The sequence below is a fragment of the Platichthys flesus genome, chromosome 8 (assembly GCF_949316205.1).
Source record: "Platichthys flesus chromosome 8, fPlaFle2.1, whole genome shotgun sequence".
In the NCBI taxonomy this organism is placed as follows: domain Eukaryota; kingdom Metazoa; phylum Chordata; class Actinopteri; order Pleuronectiformes; family Pleuronectidae; genus Platichthys; species Platichthys flesus.
This window is the reverse complement of record NC_084952.1, coordinates 7,608,862-7,630,836: the sequence shown is the minus strand read 5'-3', so window position 1 is coordinate 7,630,836 and position 21,975 is coordinate 7,608,862. Positions and strand designations below refer to the sequence as shown.

The 21,975-nt window shown below is 40.6% G+C and overlaps 1 protein-coding gene across 4 annotated transcripts in view; it reads right to left on the bottom strand.

The window, feature by feature from the left end:
- Window positions 1–21,975, bottom strand: part of diaph2 (diaphanous-related formin 2) — a 329,090-nt gene that overhangs the window by 221,339 nt on the left and 85,776 nt on the right. For all 4 annotated transcript variants that reach the window (XM_062393632.1, XM_062393635.1, XM_062393633.1 and 1 more), the window contains 5 exons: window positions 17,989–18,128; window positions 5,600–5,674; window positions 5,433–5,502; window positions 3,962–4,098; window positions 1,048–1,156 (listed from right to left, as the gene is read on the bottom strand). In XM_062393632.1, the coding sequence (XP_062249616.1) occupies window positions 1,048–1,156; window positions 3,962–4,098; window positions 5,433–5,502; window positions 5,600–5,674; window positions 17,989–18,128 (531 nt within the window). The remainder of the gene's footprint in view (window positions 1–1,047; window positions 1,157–3,961; window positions 4,099–5,432; window positions 5,503–5,599; window positions 5,675–17,988; window positions 18,129–21,975) is intronic.

Sequence of the window (21,975 nt, the reverse complement as noted above, 5' to 3'; positions counted from 1 at the left end):
AGCTTCATTTCATTAACAGCAAAATTTAAAGGAAAAACAACCGCCTCCGAATAAAAGAATATCTACTTTCTCTTCCACCAGCCGCCTCATCAGTTTCCCTTCATGACTTTTTCCTTCACGACTTCCCAACACCCGCAGTTAAAAAAAAGTAATTCCTGAAGTAATTCCCTACTTTTGGTTTCACAAAACCATGTTTTAAGTGGTGTTTTTACTGCTGTTATATAGTTTTCCTGCTGCTGGAGAATACTAATGAAAATGAAGAGCGCCGTGTGCTGTATTTGCCCTTTCACACCGACTCCTCTGGGACCCGACTTGACAGCAGCGTGGAGAGGGAAAAAAAAAAAAAGAACGGGGAGGATTCTGTAAGATGTGAAAAAACAATGAGCTCGGCTGCGAGAAGAGGAAAAATGTGAGAGGGAATGAGAACAGACACGAAGCCGAGAGGAACTCCACGTATATTGTTTTTCTGGTGTTTTTTCCGCACAACAACCGGGCAGTTCAGCGGCGGCGCTCAATGAAGCAGGTGTTTTTGATTAAAACAGTGGTGATGGACCTGTGGGGGCATTTCAATAGCCCCACCGTCACATCCCATCATGTGCTGGAGTGGCTGCGGGGGTTGACAAGTGGACGGGAAGACACAAAGAGAGACGGAGGAAAAACACGTGTTACGGAGACAGCTGAGGTACGACTGTCCCCAGAGAGACGCGACTGTCAATTTCGGTCTTGTCTCACATCAGACGGGGGTGTCCTTGACAAAAACTGAATTTGAGTGAGAGACACCGGCCTCATTAGGGTTGAGTTAATGGGTAAAAAGGATTACCACAGAATAACGACTGAATTTTATGGATTCAGTCATTATTCCTTTATCACTGATTTTATTGTGTTATTTAAAAATGACAAAGGTGGAGACTGCGTTGGTCATTAGCTCTGCCACGGAACTATCATTTCAGGTTTATCTTTCAGAAGGGTAATAGCAGGGTAGAGAAGAATGCCTGATAAATATGAGAGTGTTATGTGAAGTGATTTTTCTGCCGAACGATCACTAACCTGGAGCTGCTGCGCCTCGTGGTTCTCCAGCCCCTCAACGATCGGGGCAAATCTCTCTTTATTGTTCCTCTCGGCAGCAATTGTCATGGCCGCTAGTATCTTATCCAAGCTGGAAGGAAGCAGAGAGCGGGGGGGGGGGGGGGGGGGGGGGGGGGGGGGGGGAGCAGGCAAACAGAAAAAAAAGTCAACAAACACTTTTATCACCTCGCTGACAGGACATTTACTCACAATTTTCAGCTCAAACACCATGTTTCTTATCTTCCCCCGTGTGTCGGTGTGGACAGCCAGACACATGCTGCTGCTTTCCATCTCTCTGTATATAATTTGGTTCATTATTGCTTCAGTATCTAATTCTGACTTCATCATAGTTGTTCATAGAGAAGGGGGCGCCAGTGATTGCACGGGCCGCCAGACTAATGTGCAAATACCCCTATTGAGAAGGTAGTGCAATTTAGAGTACCTGCAAGGGCTCCAGGCAGCTTGGCTAAAGAGGACATTGGGCAATTTAAGCCTCTGAATCGTGAATGAAAGAGAAAGTTTGAGCCACACCGATGAGAAAACAAACAGAGGACTGCAATAAAAAGTAAATTGATCTGTTCTGTGCACTTACACTGATTTACAATATGAATACACAGAAACTGGCAACAGGTGGCCTCTCTGTCACTGCGGGGCCCCCTTTTGCTATTTTCCCTTCATTAGTGGAGCTGGCGAACAGCTTAACACCCTTGTCCTCAACCATAATACTTCTGTGGGTACAGAAGAGCCCTTAGCCTCAAATACAAGTTCCTCCCTGTGTTAAATCAAATAACAAATCAATAGTCACGCTCGGCCAGATATTGAAATGCCAGTTTATATATATGAGAACATGTGTAATCATGCATGCCACTGAGGCTGCTGCCGTTTTTATTACCTTGTGTGTATTATCAACCCCCCAAAAAATAACACTTTCAAAATGACTAAACAGTCGCAGTTCTTTGTGAGCGAGGGAGATCATCTGTCTGACAAATAGGACTGTACGTGTTGAGTAAGCCCGACACAGAGATAAATTGAGCGGCCATGCTCTGTGATAGGGGTTAGAAAGTCACAGACGAGCACCGGGAGCTGCATACTGAGCAGCTTTAAAGACGGTTCAGAGGACGCTTCAACACAGGCGAGATGGATCTGCTTAACTTGTTGTGTTCCCGTTTGATGCTGTCAGCTGAAGTGGGTGTTGAACACGAGCCAGCGTCACAACACTGGCTGGCGGAGAAGTTTCTGAACAAGAAAGTGGCGCTGCAGCTCCTCTGGCTGTCACTTCCACAGGACACATACATTTAATGTCGGGCTCTGATCATGGAAAAGATCTCCATGTTTACTTCCATGTCTTCTTGAGCACTTTGAAAGTGCAAAAGAGAGAGAGAGGGATGCTCACCCAGTAGCTGCTTAGAATAGTTGCATTGCATAAACATCCACTGTGTAAATTTAACAAGACTGAAGTCATCTTCCAGAAAGCCAATGAAGTAATTGACTGTTAAAATGAGAGAGTATTTCTGTTCTGCTGACCCCAGAAAGCTGAAGAGTTTCAAATGAGTAGAAAGCACAGGCGGTGATGAGGGGGTGTGATGAAGGAGCAGTTAGTCATTTGTAACAGTGATTTTTGGAAATTGAACTGAAACTGTTCAAAACAATAAAAATGCTCTTAAAAATAAATAAAACCATAACAGATTAAATAACTGTTAAGACAAAGAATCACACTCATTGATATTCCTCAGCCTTTTTGCACGATGAGGAGTCAGAACTACAGACGTAAAAGTCCACTCCGATGGTCAGTGATGTACAGACACGCTGCTTCTCCAACAGAATTTGTGGTTTAGTTTATTTCCACCACTGCATAAACTGACTTTGAGGAGCCATTGTTATTCTAGTCTGGCCCTGTGGGAAACAATAAAAAAAAAAAAACACACTCCCCTAAATCCAATTTATAAGCTGTCAGCCAGGTTGTGTATCTGTGGCAAACTACACAGAGCAGTTCAACACATTAAACAGACTAAACTGCATCATCCGACCATGTGACTCGATAGATTCCTGTACTGTCTGAGGTCAGCTGAAACTGCACCGTGTTCCCACTGTGAGTACACATGTATGCCTGTGGCCCAGTCTCTGTGGGAGAGGATTGAAGCACTTTGTTTTTCGGTGATATTCAAGTGTGTAAACAGAGCAGAGATGGAACCACATCACTTTCATCATTGGACTTTCTCTTCCTTTTTGTGTCATTAGTCAGGATTTTGAAATAAAGTTGTGAGGTTTCCAAAACAGCTGTTATTTACTGAGAAAAAAGTTTCTCTCACTTTACTCTGAATTCTCAAAACTTGCTTCAAACTCTAAATTGTGGCAAGTCATAAGGACGTATATGGTGACTTCACTCATGTCACAAAAATGAATTTCCAGCAGGCAAACCCTTTTACATTTATTTCCAACAATGTTCTGAAACATGATGCGGAAATCTGGATCAGATTTAATTTGTTTGAATATAAATACTTCATTAAAGGTTTGTGGACTATGTAAAGTGCAGGGCTGATTTGAACCCAAGTGGCAACTCATGTTAACACTGGTTTGTAAACTGTTGTTTTGATACCTCGAGTTTGGCATTTTGACCCGGGCTATTTTAGTATTGTGAAACATGGGGGGGGGGTTGAGGCGAGGATACTGCACGCCCACCTACACCTGCGACCAGAGAATCAAAACTCTACCAGGAAGCCTTCTGAGCACTAAATCGAATATTTATAAACATATTTGCAGCATATTAGCTGTGTATTGACCAGTGTTAAAGAAATATTCAAATTTGGATATGTTGATCTTAAACTTTCTACTGTACACATGTTGAAAGACCTGGGAAAGTGTTCGAGAGCACGATGAGAAATGAAATTCAACTTACATGTTTTCCTCCCCAATGATACAGAAGGCCGAGAGAATCTTGACAATCTCTGTCATCATGTTGGTCTGTTTGGGGTCAATGGCTCGAGCCAGCAGCAACAGGCTCCGCTCATCTCCCAAGATCCTTTGCAGTCCATACTGTAAAACAGAGAGGGGGGGAGGTAGGATAGAGGAACAAATTCCATTGGGTATAAATTAATGAGAGCATTTGCATTCATGTAGAACTTTCACTTTCACTTTCCTTAATTGTCTTTTAAGGAGGGACAACGAGGCCATGGGAGAAAAATGGAGAGGATGATGAATTAATTCAATTCAGGACAGGACTATAGGGACAAATACTTATAGTCTCCTGTACCTTCTGTCTGCCCACAACTGGAGGAGCGTGTAGAGATGACCACGTGTGGGGATTAACTCTAAGGGAAGCAATATCAATAGTTCATCTATCCTTGAAATATGGGCCACTTTTGAGAAATGAGCCAGACCTCCCTGAAAAGGATAATTAAAAGATCTGAGACTCTGAGCTGGAAATCTGCTAAATTAGCTTCACTTCCTCTGTCCCATTATCCAACGCTTGTCAGGGTCCAGATTCGAAGCGTGTTCCGAAATCTGGCCACCTGAGGTCCTATTAGGAATTTCAAAGACAAAGTGAATCCAGTGTCATTGGTCTTTTAATGTATCGGTTTAAACTAGAATTACCAGACTGCAGTTCTATTTAGCGGAGTCGAACAACCGCAGTGAAGTTCTTGTGAACATATTTCTACATATTTTTTTCCAGATTCATATAAGGTCAGAGTGAACTTTACCTTTGACCACTTTAATGTAATCACTTCCTCTTTGTGTCCAAGTGACAAACTGATCCAAAGCTAAAGAAGCTCCCTCCACTCCGTTATGTCACCTTCAAGAAGCCAACATGTTTCCTAGGATCTAAGTGACTTAGATCCTATCATCTTATCAGTGAGTCAAATTTGAAACAGTTCCCTCGAGATGATATTACATTCACAAGGTTAAACATGTGTTTGAGAGGTCAGCGTGACCTTTGACCCCCTAAGTCATCCATGAGTTAAGGTCAATTATGCCAGTTGTTATGAAAATCCCTATGGGCAGTATTAATATGTGACATTAACAGGAAGCTTCAAGCACCAGTAATTAATCAGGCCATCTTTGAGTCCAAGTGAATATTTGTGCCAAGTGTAATGATATTCACGTTGGGCGCTTCTGATAGATTGTGTTCAAAACATGTAGTGTCACATGACCTTGACCTTTTGTAATCAGCTCATCTTTTAGTGTCTGTAGTAAATGTGAAAACATTACCACAAGCTGACCGTGAGATACAGGCATAATTTACGCTATTATTGAATTTTTCTAAATGAAAATAAAATCCATTGTTATTATAATGATTCTTATATCTGTGCAACATGAAATCCTACAAATCAACTGGATGGATCGTCTTTTCTTTGTCGATTCATACAAACCTTATTGTTCATGAAAGCCTTCAAGCACTGGATGAGTTTATGCTGGTTCCGCTTATCGATACTCTCTTGCCTGAAAAACAAATGGAAAGAGACGTGGTGATGACACGAGCAGAACCTGTAACTGTCACACTGTCCCAGAGGTGGTGACGTCAGAGGAGATCACTCACGGTTTCTTGTCCAGCAGCTTCTCCAAGGCGTCCAGAAGAAGACCGAGACCGTCATGACCGAAGTTATTCACCCAGCTAGAAAAACAAAAAGACAGACACATAAACACGAGTTACTAATATTCTGTCAAAATTGTTATTGCCCTCCTGGTTTATTGTAAGCCATGTTGATTCACAGGAGAAAACAAACACAAGCAATATTGTATTATCCTCGGAGGAAATCAGTCATTCAGACTAATATGAAAGGTTTAACACTCACTGTGATAAAGGGATGGTTGTAGTGGTTTTTAATTCCTAACAGGGAGGGCTGCAAATCAAAATACACCCTTCCCCTCGGTGAGAGTGGATACAGTCTCAATCACTTTGAATTTAAACTGTAGTCATTATCAAGGAAATGAACTCCCACCCATCTTAACTTAGTGTTCCGACCGCTAAGCACTTTGTATACAGCCCCCCCCCCATGTGCACTGCTATATTCCTGAGCCAAAAGATTAAGCAATACAAGAAAGATAACACTGTAATCAATAATGGATCGCAAGAGATAATTGGCTATAAGCCACAGCGTATCAGAAGACAGCAAATGATCCAGTGCAGATGAGCCCATTTGTCTGGGAGAGGCGAGAGGAGGGTGGGAGGCCCGGTGTGGTCACAACCAGATTATGTCATTAGCATCACTTGTTTCCAGGCCCCTTACTGTCAATAACACAAAATGCATGGGGCAATTTTGTGAAATTTACAGGGCACAAGTCAATGAGCTATCCCGCCTTTTTGACAATGATTTGAAATAATAATGGTTTGGGTATTAAAGCAATTTGTATTGACTCAGTGAGACAGAAAAAACCCTCAATTAGGGGAAAGATACAATAGCCTGAGGCAAATGGTGGCGTTGAGGTATTTCTTTGATCTGTGACTAAATTAGCACACGCTACAACCCCCTGCTACTCAAATTTCATCAGAGGATGAGCAAAACCAATTAATAAGTTATTAATATTTACTGTGGTGTATAATGATGATCTGTTTTCTTAATAGAAACAAAACACCACAATGTTATGAATCTATGAATGTTTGTTTACATAAAGTCTTCCAGTCTGAATGTTTGGTTTATGTGGTCTGAATGTTTCCCTCTTTCCATAAAAGAACAAACAAACCTAAGCTAAATAATAACACAGTGTTATATGTTTGTGTTGCAGACGTGGCAGGAGTAAATGAGCGGCTAGGACAACAAAGAGGGAAAGAAGGTGACACGGCTGAGGGAGCACAATCCAGTGAATCCACAGTCTTTGTTTATGCTCCTTAGTAATGATGGTAATGTCAGTCTTCAGAGGGCAGGGAATGGAACCAATATTTGTGGAGAGAAATTCTGTTTATTACACAGCGCGACTGTAATATGGGATTGAATGAACGCTGTGCAAGCTGAACAAGGTGTGTGAGGAGGGCACTGATGGAAACTGTCACACCTTATGCATTAAGAACATGTGGAGGATTTACTATTTCATACATCACATACCACACAGTGATTTGACTGTGCCCACCATTTAAAACCATAGATGTCAATGTCCTCATGGGGAGTGCCACCATGATCTCCAAACAGAGCAGAAGGGAGGCTTTGGAGGAAACGAGTGAAGACTGGACATCTGGTATGTTTGGAAATGAGCTTCCATACATACAAACACAGATGCTGTCACACAATGACCAGTCCATGAACCCGTCCATCCACTGACTGGGATCAAGAGACAGAGCCAGGAGAGACACACCAGTGGTCAGTGTGAGCCACAAGCTCACTTTCATGTGCAGCTACACTAAATGCTAAAGTGTCTGTCTGACAACTGTGTTCAAACTTTGGAAAGGAAGAAACCCAAAATGCACCACTTCCATTTTTGGTTTGATGTTGACATTTGATTTTGTTAATATCCATTGTTTTCATCCATCCATTATAGACTGTCCTATGTTTAGGACAAGAAAAAAAGGTTTTACTGACGATCATTTCATGAACAGAGATTTTTAAAAGAACTAGATGAAGATGAATCTAGTATAAACACACACAGTCTTGTAAATGGATTTAAAAGAAATCCATCATAAGTACTTACTATTCACAGAACAAGATACAGAGCTTTGTAATAAATACTCTCAGAGAAGATGCATTCATTTAAACAGAATGTAAACTAAAACTGCAAAATGCATTAAATAAAGGAGAGAAAGGAATCGCGTGAGCTGCTGATTTTCCATCAGAGCTGTACATCTTGCTGCAGGTTGCAACATAATGGAGTCCTCCAAGGTTCTTCAAGGCACTAAATGCTGAGACGCCTCCCTGCATCTCAGACTGTCGATCATTTTCTGTCCCCTCACGTACACCCTGCAGCTCGCCTTCTAAATGTCCCCAAAGTTACCACAAAGAAAATGAGAGATGGTGCTTCTGCAGTGTCCGTCCCCAGGCTGTGAAAAAGCCCTTTCGCTGGTAATCAGAGAAAAAAGGCCTTAGAGGAAAAAATACTATTACAGCTAACACAAATAAATTCACAGTTAGAAACAGTGTGGGTCTGTACGTTGTAGTACATTTCTACCTTTCCTTTATAAGAATGAGATTTATTTATTATAGACTCATTATCAAGAGCAACATTTACATCTTACAGCATTATCATATTGAATTACAGCCCTTTGTTGCTTGAGAGGAAGAGCAACAACACTTGCATCATAGAGTCGAGCTTGTGTTTGGTCAAACATAACAAACGCGTTTCTCTCGGCAATTAAAATATCAATGCAGTGATTCAACATTGAAGGAACACAAGATCAAATCCCTCTCTTATCAGACTCTTCGTCTAATGTGGGCACACATCCAAGGATTTCATTAACTGGGGGGGGGAACTTGTTCATCTAATATTGATGGCTATAATCCTCTAGTTAAGTGCTACCAAATTGTGTTACTTTCTGCAATCATGTATATTCCGGAGGCAAAATGAAATATTAATGGTCGGTCTTGGGGAAGCAATTTCTTACTTTGTTATATTTCAACTGGCTTGATACAGCTGGATGGTATATGGAGCTTAATGATATGTTAACTACTATGACATGTATGTAATGACGACTTCAGATTGGCCCATAAATGAAGGTTTAGACACAAACATTATCTTTGCTGAGAAAATGTATGTTCACCAAAGATCATAATCAGAAGTCTGTCTTGGAAACTTAACTTGACATTGTCTTCCCGTCAAATAGCATTTGTCTGCCGAAATATTTTAGTGTCTGACATGTGCTGCCATGACAAATGCAATCATGCCTGATCTAATGCATTTCTATTCTGCTTAACCTTATCAGGGTCACCAGGGGTCTGGAGCCTGCATTACATGCATCATTGAATAAACCCTGGACAGTTCAACAGTTTATCAAGGAGCCAGAGGAGAACGTCAACAGAACATTCAATCTCGAATAAGAAAAACATATAAAAATATTCCTGACAGCCAGCAGATTCAAATCTAAAACCATCTCGCTGTGATGCGACAATGCTAAACACTTGAGCCACCTTGAGAAAATATGTGCATGTATATTGAAATTACTACTAATATGGTACAGTATTTTCAAGCTGAGCAGTAAGAAGTGAGCCTGTTCTGAAAAACGGTGACATTCAGCCCATCGCCTCCTGGCACTCCATCATTCAGACGGTCTTGACACGGCTCACTCCACACTGCACTTCAAGGTGCTTCACTGAGACACTGAAAAAAGGCTTCAACTAAAAGATCTGCAACAGTAGTTCAGTCATCATACGTGTAATCCTGGTACAATACACGGCTCTTTACACTTCCTATCGACACGTTTCATGACTGGTACCACTTGGCTGTGATCGGTCTCAGGCTCAAGGGAACACAACAGGTCACTGTGTATTAAGTTCAGTAAAACTACCATTACAGGCTGCGAGATAGAGCGTGTGTAGAGTTAGCGAATAGTTGGCGAGGGAAACGTTACGGCCCATGATGACAAGTTCACTCCACATCACCGGTCACAGCCAGCGACTCCACAGCGAAGGAAATGGTGTGAGGTGGAAACTTCTTCGACCATTCCGTTTGACTGATCACTGGTCCTGTGTTGAGATGGCTTGTACGCGCATTGATTTCAGTCTATAGACCACTTTTATTATTTTATCATGGCTAGGTGGGGACCTTTGTTATCGAAAGCCTCTGAGCAAGGGCAATATATTTCACATTGCATTACAGGCAAAGGCATACAACAGTTCCTTTGTGGGACCACTGACCTATTCAGTGCTACATCACTACAATGCTCTTTGATGCTCTTTGGAACAAATACTTCTGAGCATTATAGCTTGAAACCGAGCACCCCCAGTGTCTGCTCAGTGATTTACCCTGGCAAACACGGGGCTACATTATGCTCTGATCAATTTAATAGTTTGCTGAAATAACTGTAATGCTCAGGGCTTATCAGATGACAGACATTAGATACCCTATATTAAATGTAGCTCCCTGTTCTTCACATCTCAAAAAACTGTTCAGAAACTACTAACAACAAACAATTTCAGTATTTATTGTCGTGGGCTTTATAACTGTTATGTACTTAATTTAAATATAAATAAACTTTAGGAACAGCGAATAATTATTTCCTTTTCTTTTCTTTATTTTTTTTCTTTAATGACTAATATCCTATTATAACAGGAAATGGATGAATGAAATCAAAGACATAATATCGCTCTTCATAAAGAATGCCCACAGGTGGGTCATTTTGTACTGTTGCCATTCACGTGGTGCATGGGAGCGTGCTGCGTGCGTGTTCCAGCAGTGGACTCAATGGCTGACTCACCGGATAGAGGTCATTGAACAACTGAGGCATGAAAAGGAGATATAACCAGAAGTATCAGTAATTAACAATGGTTCTTTTGAAATGACTCACAGAATTCATATAATCGACAACATAATATGTCCTTATTTGTTCTGGCTGGAGCATTTTTAAACGAAATGCATCACAAATAACATGTAATGATAAAGCGACTGAAAAATCACAAGCTGTAATAATAAACTTGCAGCAGTTGCAGCAGAGGACCTTCTCACAATCACCTTTGGGTACTGACATTGATATTAGAGCCAGGTCAGGTAACAATATCCTGGTCACAGCTCTCCACCATGTGACTGGTGCTGTAAACCCAGGAATGGGAGAAGTGCAGCACTCAAAACTGTTTGGGGGATATTTGAGTGTCTGGCAGCTTGAATCCATGAATGTTGCTCTGAAAAAAAAGGCTATAAAGATCAAAATGATCATTCCATGTTTTCCTTCTGGAACTTGAAATCCTTGTACTTGTGTGTGTGACTTCAATAAAAGCAGTGTGACAGATTGGAGAGAGGAGTATCAACATCTGTAAGGTTTGTGAGGGGATTCATGATTTTGAAAAACACAATTTTTAAAAGAAAATGAGTTTTTTTTTTTTTTTATATAGCCTGGAAAAAAGCCAAGCTCTACCTGCAGCAGCCACAGTCCATGAGGAAACAGAGGGGTGCCATAAAAGTATTCAAATAGTTTAATTCATTTACACTGGTTGGCAATATCTCACCTAATTCTAGCACATAATATAGAGCTCATAAAAAGATTTATTTTTGTGTCAGAAATCTTACAATAAATCTGAATTACATACGATTCATTACTATGTAGGCACTGCATCACTTAAGACAACGACAACAACAACAACAAAACGGCTGAGATCCATGTACAAGTACTGTATTAGTTCAAATGTGAATGAAACCTAACCCAACTCACCACTAAGTGAAGGAAGAGGGAAACTAGTCGTACAGCCCGTGAACTGATTCATTAGAACTAATTTAACAAATATGTACATGTTGTGAAGAATGAGACAAAGGTTCATTGTGTTCGATGTGTCCACACATTCCACCGGCTTCAGCAGAGATGAGTTTGATCTTTCAAGGAGGAAAAGGAAAAGACAGCGGCAAGCACTGCTTTGAAAGACAGGATTGTTGTTTTTATATTTTATTTTCAAAGCTATAAAGTTGCCATTTTGTTTTGTTGAAGGCATCTTTTACAGTACATGTATAAAAACCTTTTTGCAACGTGTCGGCGTGCACCTCACCAGAATGTGTGCGAGCATGTTTGTGAAATAATCCCTGCTGGGAACTACTAAAACATTAAGACAGCTCTGCAGCGCTTGTTAAAGCCGGAGAAGACAAGACGACTTCCGTATGTTAGGGAAAAAAGATAAATGCTTTTATACCTGAGCATAACAGAAGAAACAAATACACATCACACCGAGAATGTGGACCAGATTAGACAGATTTCCTGCTCAGATGTTTATTTAAAAGGTGTCTGGGGATTTTTCGGTTATGTCCCACATACCAGAAAACATTAATACATTTCTAGGCTTTTGGGAACTGTTAAAGTTATACAACGTCAAGGAAATCAATGATTTTATTTCAAGCTGTAACATTAAAATAGACATACGTGTCCAAAACGTTACACAATTGATCAGGTCTGAGAATTTTTTTTGAAAAAAAATGAAGAATAAGCAAATAAAAATGAATTGTTGTTTTTTATTTCCTTTACCTGAGCAAGACAAGTTTCAACCGAATCAATGAGGAATTCAAATCAGATATTTGCTAATTATGTATGTATCACTCTGGGGCCATAACAGATATGACTATCTTGGAGGTTAACAGATGGTGTCATAAAATCAAATAGGCATCACTCTTAAAATATACCCAGAGAGTCAGGACGTTTATGTCTCCAAAATGGTTTTCACTGCCGCAGAGGAAGAAGGGCGGGCGTCGTCTGTGAAGTCAGCCACAAGGGTAAAAACTAGTTAACTTTTTCATTTCTGTCTGCTCATGACATCCATTGAGCAAAGGGTCATACGATGTGTGTCAAACTTAACAGTCAAATAAAAGTGAAATGAGACCTGTGGTACAAGGCTGAAAAAGGCTGAAAAAGGACAGAAATGAATGTGGATTCACTGATGAGTCAAATCTTTACTATTGTATAATTGTTTTGAATCTGTACCGTCTAGTTTCTCTCTGACAATTGACAAAGAAAACTTGTCAGAGACCTTGAGGCCTCTAGGGTGGTTGAGGGTGGTTTATAATGAAACTGGGAGTCTCAAGTCTCAACTTGACTACTTTTGCATCTACATAGGTAGTTTGTGCCCGTCCTCATCCATATCTGGAGGATATTACATCTTGATATTCATCATAGCACATCAAATAGATTTTTTTCCCATTACCCTACAAAGTGCTGAGAAGGACAGGAACTTTGTTTGATGTGCCCTTAAGTTAGATGTCTCCCTAAACTCTACTTTGGATGTCACGCCTTTTAAAAATGCTATATTTAAAATGTTCAAATTGACATAGAGTCCCATTTAGCCTCTACCCACCATGAAAGTGAATACAGGGGATCAATTATTGATGAGTCACTCAGAAAGGGAGCTATTTGCACATCAAAACCTACAGAGTTGAGACAGTTTTTCATTTGTGAAGAATCTGTCAATCTGAACAGGTTCATTGACGTCTACTGTATCTCAAACCTCTACATTCACTTACTGCATCAGTTCTGTGTAAAGTCATTGCAGTATCAAAGAGATGCACACTTGTGATTTGCCAGCCTGAACTGTTGAGGGGGCATCTACGACCTGTGAGACGCTTAGATCCTTATATATGATCCGGAGGTCACGATGGCAGATGGACAGATGGATGAGATCCTTTGTGTTGGTGTTAATTGGCTGTTATGATCACAGTGGACGACAGAGGCCAAGGGAGGATGAGTCTGAGATAAAACACTAAAGGTGTGATTAAAAACAGAAACATCTGTGCCAAGGGAGTTGCTTGTTTGACACCTTTTAATTATCTGGGTTTTGATTTGAGTATGAACCAAAGAAAATATTATGAGGTGACAATCAAGGTCATCAATTTGTTTTCCCAAAGCCAAAAACTTTATCAAGAAGAAACAAATATATCAGCCTGTATCGATAATGATCACAACAAAAGTCTCATCATTATTCCCTAATGATATATATTGAGACGTGTTTATATATATATATATATATATTTATATCATTTCTTTTCGTTTTTCTTTGGTGTTTGGGCAATGGTATATATATTGAGCAAAAAGCGGAAAAAAGGGAATCTGACTTATTTAAAGATCTATGCTCAGCTATACACAGGTAGTACTCCCGCTGTACTTCAGTCAGTGCTGGAGTATCACAATGGGCATTAAGGCAGTCGGTGAGTAGGACGACGAGCTCTACATTAACAAGCCTAGTACCTCCAAAGCTCATAAAAAGCCCATGACTGATGTCCCAGCACACCTGGGTGCTCAGCTACGAGCATTTACTGGGAAAAGCTGGTGAGACTGATTCCGACTCAGAGACACCCCGTGTAGCAGAGAAGATCATCCTTACAACCCACATCTCCAGTATCCACACACTGGGACAAACTCTGGTGTCAGCAGATGTCTCCCTCCTCCACAGAAAGACCCATCAAGAAAGAAACCCCTGAGAAAGTCTCTCGCTTGCAGCATCAAGATTTCACATTTATAAAGTAAGGTGGCCAGTTCACTTTGCTTAAAAATGTCTAAGGGTTTGGAGAGCTATGATCTAATTTGGAAGCCCGTGTTTGGATTTGACAGAGTCATAGCATAATGCAGAGGACTAAACCCAGGGAACTCAAAGGTTGGGCCCATGGACGTGTGCACTGCTGCCCATAACCACTAAAACCACTTTCCTTTTCATACTGGAAAGTCTATTGGTATAGTAGCCGTTGAGATGGATCACAGACAGTTAGCTTTAACCCGATTCCTTTCCGCTTTAGTGTTTAAGTAAAGTCGGCCTTATCATGTATGCATGCCTGATAGACAATAGATGAGGTCCTGCCTTGGTGGTGGTGAACAGTAACTAGAGATGTTTTTTCCCTATTGACACAGAAAACTCCTTCATATGTTTTATATGGATCTTTAAACAGTTTCCACATGTGAAATAGAGAAAACTGAGAATAACACAGGAAAAACAAATCCCTACTAAATACATCCAAGAACTGTAACCTTCTTCAAGTTGGCATCTCACTTCAACTCAGAGGAATAAATAAATCTGAAACCTGGAAATTAAGAAACGTGTTTCAAAATGATAAAAATTAAAAGGGGGAGAATTTAGTAAAAGATAGAAGAAAAAAAAAAGGTTTTGTGAAATTCTGACAGAAAGGGAAGTGGAAAACACGGTTGATGGGGAGAAAAGAGTGGAAGCAGAGGATGCAGTGGACGCTCCAGGCAATGCCATCTGTGGGCAGATCTGCAAAGGCTGCATGCCACACACCTGTGTGGGACTGCCTGGGAGATAAGGCCCTCAGCACAATGGCCCCGTGGCCACCTGCGCTGCCAAACAGGTGCACAGCGAAGCCAATTAAACTATTAGACAAACACAGGCTTATGGGAGCAAATTAGCCGTCTGCCCAAACACCACAGGAAAACAAAAAGCAATGGTAAGCACTGTGAAGAGCAACAACACTTTCCTGGTGAGACTTTCATGCCAGTGTGGGGAGCTGCGTTTTAATGCCGGTAGAAGCTGGTTTTCAATCAGCTGTTTAAACATAATCAGAATATTACTTTTATATAAATAGTGGAGGATCAGGGCTAAAATTTCAATCGTCAAATTATCATCCATATACATTTAATATAGAGGTTAATAGAAAGAGGTTGGACTAGATGTGAGAAGACCGACTCAAACTATTTATTCAAGGTTTCTAATCATGTTAAATTAAAATGTAGCATTAACAGGCTCACTTGTTACAACAGAGTGATTTTAAAGTTTCATATCAATAATCAATAATCCAGGCAGGACTTTTGAATAATTCTGATATAGTAATTCTAACAAACTAATTAAAGAAGTGATGGATCTGTTCTTGTTTGCCCCAAAAAATACAAAACAAGATATTTTCTGTAAATTCTTGTTTGTTCTTTGTCCACCAATCTACATAGTGTCTCCGTTAGGTAAAATAAGTAGATTTAATAGTGTGATGAAATAATGTATGCCTCAGTTTTCTTTAATATAATCATTCAGAGGCAATGTGGGCCAAAAAATAGAGTAGACGAGTGCAAAGAGGAGCTAATTGAGTGGGCATTTGAAAATATATATATTGAGCCTCCCACAGAGACAGGATTCATCTGTTATGATAGAATTCATAATATCAAGATATTTTAATCCTAAGGAGAATGGAGCTCCAAGGCAGAAGTGCATTAACCAGAATTTAAGGCAATTTATGAGGGATTCTTCCAACACTAAGTGCCTGATTAAGATGTTAAAATTCTAATCTTTCCTTATTCGAAATGTTTGAACACGGGTTAGACAAATGTTGACAACATTAGCAGGCCTTCAGCTTGTGGCTATCCCGGACATTTCCTGCCAGGATGGGAGGTTGCAACTGCAGGTAAAAATATGTGATTATCACTGTATAATAAATGGTATAATATTATCCACAAGTTAGTAGACATAACATTTCTACAGGCGTATTACTAGACAGCTCTTACCAAGGAATTTGCTCATTTTATTTTGTAAGATTTTCAGAAAATACTAATACCAAATACTAATATTTAAAGACAGGCCAGCTAATGCTTATCCAAAGCTGTGAGTTAAAATAATAATGAATGCACTGCTCCGCCATCTACTCCGTACTTACTCATTTAGTATAAGATAACGTACCATACAAAGGTTACATTAACATAGTGGAGTCAAAAGTGTAGCAAACCAAATGTGGATTTTTCTGTGTTGTGATCCATGATAATTAAGTGCATTCATATTAATTAGGAGTAACCTTATCCCTGCTTGGAGAAAATCGCCAGTGCCTTTCCCCAGGAGAGGCATAATGAGGGGTGTAAGGACGAGCAAGGGACGAATGGTAGTCAACACTTCCCAGAGTCACGCACACCCGAAAGGGACTTTCTCCCTGGATGGACCTGGCAAACTGTGGGAGGTGACTCCTCCATAAAGCAGCGGTCCCCTACATGCTGGTCAAAGGTTCAGCCATTTGAAAATACCCACAGGGCAATCCTGGCCTGGCCTGGCCTGGCCTTAAATCCCCTTGGCACCAGTTGGCCTTTCCGAGTGAAAAAGCTGACTTGACTTCCCACAGCTTGCTGGAGACTAGAGAGGCCGACTTCACAGCTCTACAATCTCTCCAGGGATAATTACTTAGCTACTCAGATATTCATTATAGTATATTCCATATTACATGTCAAATGTGCCTTTTTGTTAAGCTTAGTACATTATAAATCTATCAATGGTTCCTGTAAGTGTATATAGCTAACTCTTATTCCCTTATAGCCAAATAAATATATATTACAAATCAGCATGTCTTATGAATCTTAATGGTTCCATAACCACTCCCTTGCTTATGTTCATTTCTATATAAACTAACTGGGCAATTTATTAGAAACCATATGAAATAAAATACAAACAGCCTTGATTATTTTAGTTGAAGACAATTCTTTAAATTCTAGGACATTACTGTTTCACAAAAAATCGGCTGATCTGCTATGTCCTTCTCTGTTACAAAAAGAGATGTGCAACAGTCACACACACACACACACACAAACACACACACACAAACTACTGTATACTTGAGGGCAACCTCCCTGAAATATTAGTTCTTGTGAAATCCCTGCTCTTAACCGGCTTCTGCATGGTTTTGTTATCAAAATGCTGATGTCTGGTTTCATAATTCGATGTAAAAGCAGATGTACACGTGTTCCTGATAAAAAAATGTCTGAATATATGTATTGGGGTTCGAGTATCTGTTATTCTAGTGACTCTGCAGGATTTTAGCAACACAAAACAATTAGTTTCTCTTTTTTTTCCTCTTGTGTTCCTAATTGCTTTACAGGGACGCCACGATAATGTTGCTGGTACCACACAGATAACATAAAAACTCCTCTGGGGCAGCGCTGGCAGGCCCTATCTCTGTACCCGGGTCAACAGAAAAACTATTTCACTTATCCAATGACCATTTAATATGCACCATTCATTGATCCCCATTAAGAAACATCTCCTCAACAGAGAGCCGGTAAATAATTTAGAGGATCTGCTGTCACTGAGGGTTCCGGTGCACTCGTGGGACCAAATTAAAATTGAAGTTCTCGTGTACAGGAGAGAGTGAGGCCCGGCCTGGTAACGAAAGGCCCATGGGCCAATCAAAGCTCAGCAGGACAGAGCTGAGAAATACATCTCAAATTGTGTTTTCATATGGGTTCATGACAGATCTAAGAGAAGCAGGTGCCGGCATATTTTTCAGCACCATGACACTTCATATCAGACTTTATATTTATGAACAAAAATTGTGTGACTAACCTGTAGTGTTTGCATATAATCAACAAATTCTTAAGTACAGCGTAAAAAAGAAAGTTGGATTTACCTGACAGGGTTACTGGTGAGAGACACTCTGAGGGACTCCAGGCAATTGAGCAGCTTTTCTTCTGTGATGCCCGAACGCAGCTCGTGGACATATTCTTGCGATGAAAGTGTAGACTCATGCTTACTGTTCCTTAGTCCGCCCTGGAAATAGGAAACAACAGGATAGAAGTTAGATAAATATGAATAAAATGAATTCAATCAAATCCCTTCATCATATATTTTTTATTTATTTTGTTTATCCTCCTATCAAGCACCTTGTGTTTTTATTACTATTATTATAGTTTTGTGAAGAATGATGAAACATTGATTTTCATCGATATGGCTCCTAGTACACAACTTGTTCCACTGAAATGAGAAAACAAACATCCTGCTGCACAGGAAGAGGATTACGCATTGCTCGGTCTCTATCTCTTTTCAGTAGAAACAGTTGTTTGATCAATAACAATCAGCATGTGTGTTTGGATTCACACGAAAAGTGCCAGTGATAAAGAGCCGGCCCAAACTTCTCTTTTTCTCAATCAGCCAAGACTGTAATGATGGACTGCTCGCTGAAACCCCCCAAACACTAAGCTCTTCATGGTGTCTACAGCAGATCCTGCTTGAGGTAAATTGATTCTTGTGTGTAATCTCCACAGAGGGCGCTGGGGACATGTCGCTACACTGACATTTAAACAATGACACTATTCATTGGCAGCAGTAGCAGAGTAACACAATCACACACACTCACGTTCCAAGATCACATTGACTTCAACATTGTATATTACATAGAGCTTGGGATAGTGTGTTGTGTTTTAGCAACAAACCTAAACAATAATACCAATGAAAGAGATTTTAATGTAACATGATGAACATTATATTTACTCCCACTGAACCTGTGTAAAAATATTTAGGTTATGTTGTAAAAATGAACTTCAATTCAGGTCCAAATAAGGAAACCGCCTGAACCAGAGATTTGGGCAGATTCCTCCTCCGTGTGTTCCTCCCTGGACGGCTGGATCCCCACAAAGTGAGCCGAGCTAATGGGCAGTTTGGGAGTAATAAGCTAACTCATTTATCTGGTTAATAGAAGCCTGCTGCTCCCCTGCAATGCGTGCTCTTCTCTTTATGAGAGGAACAGTTTGGAAGCTACACCAAAAAATTACAAACAGGGGTCCACTAATGTCCTTCCACAAGTACAAGTTTTTTTTTTTTATTTCCCCCCAGGAAATGGGAAAACATTAAGGAACCACATGCTCTGTGATGTTTGTCTGTATTCCACCAGCACGAGTGAAAAAAGAGTTTGAGTTTCACATAATTGTCTGTTTCCCAGTCTATGGATTGATTTAGTAGGAAATCCGTTTTCTGTGCTTATGTCTATTCTGTCTTTCTCTATGTGCTCTATACAAACACTTCAGGTTATTCATCTTTTTTCTCAAGCAGCACTGGGTGAATGTGGGGGAGTGGCTGTCTTCACTTTTATCTTCCTGAACCTACTTATTAGACAATAGGGAGAGGTGAGAAGCCTCATTATCATCTAGATGTTTCAACTAGTACCTGCCACAGAACTCTTTGTTGTACATTTCTGCAAAAATACATAATTCTATGATAAAGGCTATGAACGGCTAGACTTAAAAATAATGAATGATATTGGTAGAACCAGATATGTGGTAGGAGACAGAGAATAAAAAAAGAAAGATCCCCGACCGGTAACAAAACCACAAGAAGGAATGTGGGGGCTTTGACTTCATAAAAACTTTACTACAAGGTTAACCACAGACAGTGATGTCAAACTGGTATAAAAGTGACAATTACATTCTTTTAAATCCTTAAAAATATATGTGCTTTTAATCCCTGGGTGGCCGTGCATGCTGTTTTAAAAATAGACTCTTGAAATCAGTTATAATAGAAACGTTGATGTCATTTTAGTTTGACTCCTTTACAAAAAACAGGCCAATATCATTCAGCTCGAAGATGAACTTGCAAGGCTGAAACAATCACACTATTCTTACAAGCAGGAACAAAAACAAGATACTATGGTCAACAACTAAACAAGATTCATCCTGTAAAATAATCAACAGAATAACGCTAGAATCAGTGGACAACATAATACCTACTTAGCCATTTAATCTCTATATGTGAGGGTTTATTTTCCTCTGTAACAAGCAAAAAAAAGAAAAATGTTTTGCTGTGATATCAATATAAAAACAGTGTGAGGTGCACTGCACAAGATGTTGCGGCTCCCAAATCTAGAATCTACCTGAGTGGTGTCTGGACTATTAGGCAGCTACGCAGATGTCCTCCTCTGGCAAACTATATAAGAGTGCTCATTAATTCATAACAATTTTAGTAGAATGGGCCAGAAGATCCTCCAGGGGGACTGTTCCCTGTTGAGAGGAAGGCAGAAACTACAGTTTTCATTATCCAATAGGGCTGCTACTCCCTGGACAGGGACCAACCGAAAGGCCTGGGACCAGAACCATTTAAACAGCTAATTGGAACAGTGCATCACACATGTCTGATCCAATCATGCCAGGAAATGCAGGAGGAACATTAGGTCCACGTCCGTGCTCCTCGTCCTCAAAAAGGTGAGAGGAAAAAGATTAACAGCGAGTAGCATTTGTATTCTCAGGTCGTGCGTTGTTGTTAGGCAGCCGTGTAATATACTGTCGGTCTGCTGAAAATATGTGTGGTTGTCCCACCATCCCAGCCATCAGTCAAATCAACAACTCTTCAACAAAGTTTTCACTGAAGAGAAGGCGAGGGCTCTGAAAACACGATGCTGTCTGCTGATCTGTTCTGATGAAAAACAAAAGCTAGAGCAGGCACGTCGGGCAGACACCGAAGAGGCAATATGCCAGCAATCTGCTAAATAAAGCCTTAAGGATAACGGCAGGTGAAATGTATAAAACCCGCAAGGGGGGGGGTTCATGCAAGTCTGAAGATCAATCACCTGGCTTTTGGCCGAGGCTTGAATTCTGGTGGAGTCAGGGCTTAATAAATAGAGCTGGTTTGACAAGAACAGCTTTCTAGCATCAGTAAACACACCAGATCAAAATGTACTAAAGCTGATAAAACTTGAGCACTTGGCAGTAAAAAAATATATGCTGCATAATCAAGAAGTGAATGACTCAACTGTTGACCCAATCACTGTAAGAGAACACTGCACAGTCTGAGAAAAGGCACTTTGGATATGGCTGATTAGGCAACTACGTTTTCAGAACATTAATTCCTCAGTAATACATCGGCCAGTGAAAGGAAAAACATCACCCACTTTTTATTTATCTCCCGGCCTCTCAGCGGTTCCCAGCAGGCGAACCACTATGTCCAGAAAAAATGGAGCTCTGGTTTCACAGCGTGTACTGACCTCTGGAAACCAAAGACACTGACCATAAACTGCTTTTTCATGACCCCAGCCCAAATCAATGGAAATCCCTTTGGGCTTAATATAGACATTACACCACCACACTGGCAGCGGAGAAACAGTCTGAGGAGAGGGAGGGGGAGGGGGGGAGGCATTACCTGCTGGCTACTAACCCATGCATGTCAATAGAGATTTCCTCACCAGACTGACAAAAACAGTCAACAGAGGAAAGTGGTCAAAAAGAGACCCTAGAGGAAGGGAGCAGGGGCAGATAGAGGGTCGGGGAGAGATGGGGTGTGGGTCGTACGTGAGGAGGGAGCAACATATAAATTGAAAGAGGTGGAGGGAGTGGGAGGGATTTAAAAAGGAAAGGGTAGATACAAAGAGAAAGGGAGAAAAGGACAGGGGAGAGAGAGATGGAGCGTCATGTGAAACCTCAACAGTAGAGGACGGGCCCAGCCTTCTGACCAGAGCCCAGAGCCTCATCTCCTGCCGCTTATTGAATCCCCTATTTGTCGATAACAGTATTTCCTGCCAAAGAAAATAGTGCTGGGAGCAATTACTTCAGCAAGCCTGTCAATTTCATTTTGGGGGGTTAGGGTAGCGTTGAGGCTCATTCCCTTCTCCTCCATCACCTCTGCCTCCCTT